Source organism: Sphaerodactylus townsendi, linkage group LG11 (assembly GCF_021028975.2).
Source record: "Sphaerodactylus townsendi isolate TG3544 linkage group LG11, MPM_Stown_v2.3, whole genome shotgun sequence".
Lineage (NCBI taxonomy): Eukaryota > Metazoa > Chordata > Lepidosauria > Squamata > Sphaerodactylidae > Sphaerodactylus > Sphaerodactylus townsendi.
The window spans coordinates 17,017,042-17,021,564 of NC_059435.1; the positions used below are offsets into that span (position 1 = coordinate 17,017,042).

Below are 4,523 nucleotides of genomic sequence, written 5' to 3' on the forward strand. Positions count from 1 at the left end.
CAAGAATGAATAACAGTGGAGCTAGAGGACATCCTTGTCTAGTTTCCCTTTCTATCTAAAATATCCATGTATATTCATTATTAATCTTTACCATCGCCTCTTGTTTTTCATAAATTTGTCTAATTGCCATGTAAAAATTATCATTTATGCCCATCTTATGTAAGTCTCCCAATTCACCTGATCAAAGGCTTTTTGGGCGTCTAAAAATAACAGGGCCATCGGTTTATCTGGTTTTCGTTTCAGAATTTCTATAATATTCACCACCGTTCCTATAGTGCGGTGGATTTGTCTACCTGGTAAAAATCCTGTTTGATTACTACCTATATATTCTCCTAATACCCTCTTTAATTTTAAAGCCAGAATATTTGCAAAAAATTTACAATTATATTTTGTAATGATATAGGTCACCTGAAATTACAATGCATTTGTCCACATGCAGAAAGAGCCAGTGTGTTGTAGTGGTTAAGAGCAGAGGACTGTAATCTGGAGAACCGGGTTTGATTCCCCAAATGAGCAGTGGACTCTTGTGTGGTAAAATGGATTTGTTTCCCCACTCCTCCACACAAAGCCTGCTGGGTGACCTTGGGTTAGTCACAGTTCTCTCTGAACTCTCTCAGCCCCGCCTGCCTCACAAGTTGTCTGTTGTGGGAAGAGCAAGGGAAAAGAGTTTGTAAACTGCTTTGAGACTATTTATATGAGAGTAAAGGGGGATATAAATCCAAACTCTTCTTCTTTTACCTCACAAGGTGTCCGTTGTGGGAAGAGTTTGGGAAACAGTTTGTAAACTGCTTTGAGACAGAAAAGAGAAAAGCAGGGTATAAATCCAAAGTCTGTTACACACAGTTACACAGTGTGTAACAGACTTCCCTCTGTGATACACCTCTGAAGATGCCAGCCACAGATGCAGGCGAAACATTAGGAACAAGAGCCACCAGACCGTGGCCACACAGCCCGGAAAACCCACCACAACCAGATAAATCCAAACTCTTTCTCTTCTAAGCTCTTCTTCCATTGGGAGGGGGACTCAGTGCATTTATGTCCTCCACAGCTCTACCCTTGAATTTCAGGGGATTTCCCAACCTGGAATTGGCCAACTTGTGCTTTTGGCAGGGTTCGTTGCCTCTCCCAGGTCCCATTCATCCCTGCAGCTGTTGTGCGCTGTTCCACATACAAACCTTTGTGCAATCCCACTCTGTGCCAGCATCAGATTTATACTTGACATACATTAGGAGGAGACCATTGTGGATTTGGGTAGGCATATCGCCTGATATACTCAATAGCCATCTGAAGTGCCTAGCAAAGTCTGACCCAGTGTAGCATTTTTAAAGAGGTAAAGATGCTACCCAATGTAGCATTTTTAAAGAGGTAGAGATCAAACAGGCTTATGTAAAAAAAGTTTGGTATGTAATATAGCAGAATGATATTGCAAAGCTGAAGAAACACTTTTGTTGTGATCCACCTTGCGGCTCCATTCTTTTTTGTTCTTTGTGTCTCTCTCCTCCCCTCTCCCTGGAAGAAGCCTTTTTTCATAACCAAGGGAGTAAATGCATCTTTTCACAGTTGGAAGCGACCCAACAGAAGAGGAAGGAGATGGAAAGGCAGAACCCAGAAGGACCAGGACCAGGCAAGATGGCAAGGAAAGGCCTCTGTGCCATCCAAGCTGGGAGTGGTGTCGAATCCCGTGAGAGAGTCGTGCCGAAGACCTGGGATCCGGAGCCCCTGAACGCAGAAGTACTTTCCCGATGCTTCCGGCAGTTCCGCTACTGTGATGCTGATGGACCCCGAGAGGTTTGCAGCCAGCTCCATGGACTTTGCAACGGCTGGCTGAAGCCGGAGAGCCACTCCAAGAAGCAAATCCTAGACCTGGTGATCCTGGAGCAGTTCCTAACCATCCTGCCCCAGGGAATGCAGTGCTGGGTCAGAGGATGTGAGCCGGAGACGAGTTCCCAAGCAGTGGCCCTGGCCGAGGGATTCCTCCTGAGTCAGGCTGAGGAGAAGAGGCAGGCAGAACAGGTGAGGGCTCGTCTTTCCAGGGATGTCCAATTCAAGCAACAATATTTGATCCAAGGCTTCCCTGCCTGATATCTGTCAAATGGGGGATTTAACAACTTGCTTCAGCAGCTGCTTCTTCTAGGGAATTTGTTATCCCTGTGGATAACTCACCAGTGTTGAAAGACAGCCCTATGAGGTCTGATTGTAGAAAGATGCAAAGTCTGGGAATGGATCAGGATCGGTTCCTTGGCATCATCCATTCCATCTCTTACCTGTCTCTCTCGCTGCTGTTTCAGAAGTCGAGTCCATCCCTGAAGATGGGAGCAAAGTTCTCTCTGTGGCAGGAAGGGGAGCTGGCCCAGGCCCAGGAGCATAGCCCAGATGATGTCTCACGTGGTAAGGAGTCAGTGTGCCTGGATGGGATTGGGGCACCCAGTTAATTCGATGGGCAGAGAGTTCTGGTCAAGAAAAAAGCTTCTTCAACCAACTTGCGGCAGTTAGTCTTCAATAGTTGGGATGCCTGTAAAAGGGGATTAGATGTGCTCATGGGGGCAAGTTCCTCACATTGATCACAATATTCATATCCCTCCTTTTTCCATTAAAGGGGCTCAAGCTCACGGAAAACAGGAGTGGGGATTTGTCAGCCAGCTGACAAATCTCATCTGGGTTCTTCTGTCTTGTGACTAAAGAAAGCCTGCATGTTCTGGTCAGCACTGCTGTGAAAACCAGTTGCTAGGGGCCAAGAGCAGTAGGCAAATGTGTTTCGTGCTCATGCTTATGGGGCCATAGGACGGGCCACTGTAGGAAACGGAGCACTGGATGAGTGATGCCAGGCTGTGGGGAGGGCCTTGGGGTGGATGTGATGCCATGTTGAAATTGCCTCTGCCCTGACAACTCTGCCCCTTGAGTGTCAGTCACAAGACCACGCGATTCAGTTGTAAAAAGGCAAATGGTTGAAAAATCAGTGAACGTTTATTACCAGAGCTCTTAACAACTAGGCCTAGTTGGGTCCAGGACGAATTTTGCAAGCGATACGTTCATTTTTATAATGATACGTCAACAAGCAGCATTGAATTACCACCTCTTTCTTCCTGTCTATGTCTTGTCTAAATTTGGATGCGTTCCGGTATACGTGGTTGATGATCAGTTTGTCGAAGGCTTTCACGGCCGGAATCACTTGGGTGCTGTGTGGTTTCCGGGCTGTATGGCCGTGTTCTAGCAGCATTCTCTTCTGACGTTTCGCCTGCATCTGTGGCTGGCATCCTCTGAAGATGCCAGCCAGCCACAGATGCAGGCGAAACGTCAGGAGAGAATGCTGCTAGAACACGGCCATACAGCCCGGAAACCACACAGCACCCAGATGATCAGTTTGTTGGCTCAAGCGATAGTTTGAGATGGTTACATGTCACAGATAACCATGAAGCAAAGCTCCCTGGGGAGGGGGTCAGGAGGAGAAGAGAGCAGGTGGCTTTTCTGAGAATCACAAGAAGACAACATCAAAGAGTATTTCTAAGAGAAACCCCCGACAATGCAAATGTGACATTTGTAAATCAGGAAATGCTACAGACACTCGTAGATGTTACCCTCAGTTTCCTGCTGGGCTTAATTCAGGTCTGGTTTTTTGGCCCGATCTGACAAGGTGTCATCCAATGTCACTTTGGCCTCGGTTTCTTTGTTCCACCAGCCTGGACTCAAGGGCATGTGCAAAGGCCCAGCCAGTGGGGAAAAAACATGTCTGGGCCTTTGGTCTGATCCAGCTGAGATGGCCTCAGATGTTTCAGCTCCTGTGTTCACAGGACAAGTTTCAAGTATCGCAGAAGCTGGAAACGTGTCAGTGGCGTTTGCAGCCCCCCAAGAGCTGATGAGTACCTTTTGCTTGTCTTCTGCCTCTCCCACAACATTCTACAGAGTGTTACAATTCTTTTTGCGTGTACACAGGGCAAGGCTTCACAGTCCGGGGAACAGCATTGCATGAAGCACAGTTCCACACAAGCCAACATAATAGAGAGTGGAGGCTGATTCCCTTTCTTCCGATTCTCTCTCCCTTGCAGGCAGTGAAGAGACAGTGTTGAGCCCTACTCTTTGCGGAGGTGTGAAAACAGCTGCTGCACCTCCATTTCAGGTGGGGAAGATGAGCAGGGGGCAGCCTGGGTCCCCCCTCCTTTCTCAGGGGGGCTTTTCTCCTGCAGTTGGTGCTGAGGGGCCCAGGCAAGAGGCTCTGAACGCCACTCTTTATAAACAAAACAAACTCTCCATCCTCCACCCTCCCAAAACGCCCCTTCCCAGAATAGCATCTCTGCCTGACATGACGTCTTGACAAGGGAATCTGCTTTTTCTTTCAGTCGTTGGTTACCTTTGGGGAGGTGGCCATATATTTCACAGAGGCAGAGAGGGCATTGCTGGATCCGTCCCAAAGAGCTCTCTGCGAGGATGTCATGCTGGAGAACTATGGGAACGTGGCTTCTCTGGGTAAGGAACTTTCATAGTTGCCAGAGGTACACATTTCTGCCTTTGGGGATGAGGCATGAATC

The 4,523-nt window shown here is 47.8% G+C and overlaps 1 protein-coding gene across 1 annotated transcript; it reads left to right on the top strand.

Moving 5' to 3' along the window:
• Positions 1–1,629: 1,629 nt before the first annotated feature.
• On the top strand, positions 1,630–4,256 carry LOC125440586 (zinc finger protein 24-like). The gene is made up of 2 exons (XM_048510451.1): positions 1,630–2,013; positions 4,044–4,256. Exons 1-2 carry the CDS (start codon positions 1,630–1,632, stop codon positions 4,062–4,064), a joined length of 405 nt encoding a protein of 134 aa, XP_048366408.1. The 3' UTR covers positions 4,065–4,256.
• The last annotated feature ends 267 nt before the right edge of the window (positions 4,257–4,523 follow it).

What these genes read in the sequence shown, in the direction of transcription:
- LOC125440586 (XM_048510451.1), top strand. Translation starts at nt 1,630, where the DNA reads ATGGCAAGGAAAGGCCTCTGTGCCATCCAAGCTGGGAGTGGTGTCGAA. An exon ending in AGAAGAGGCAGGCAGAACAG is followed by an intron (nt 2,014 to 4,043) that starts GTGAGGGCTCGT and finishes TCTCCCTTGCAG; the next exon opens with GCAGTGAAGAGACAGTGTTG.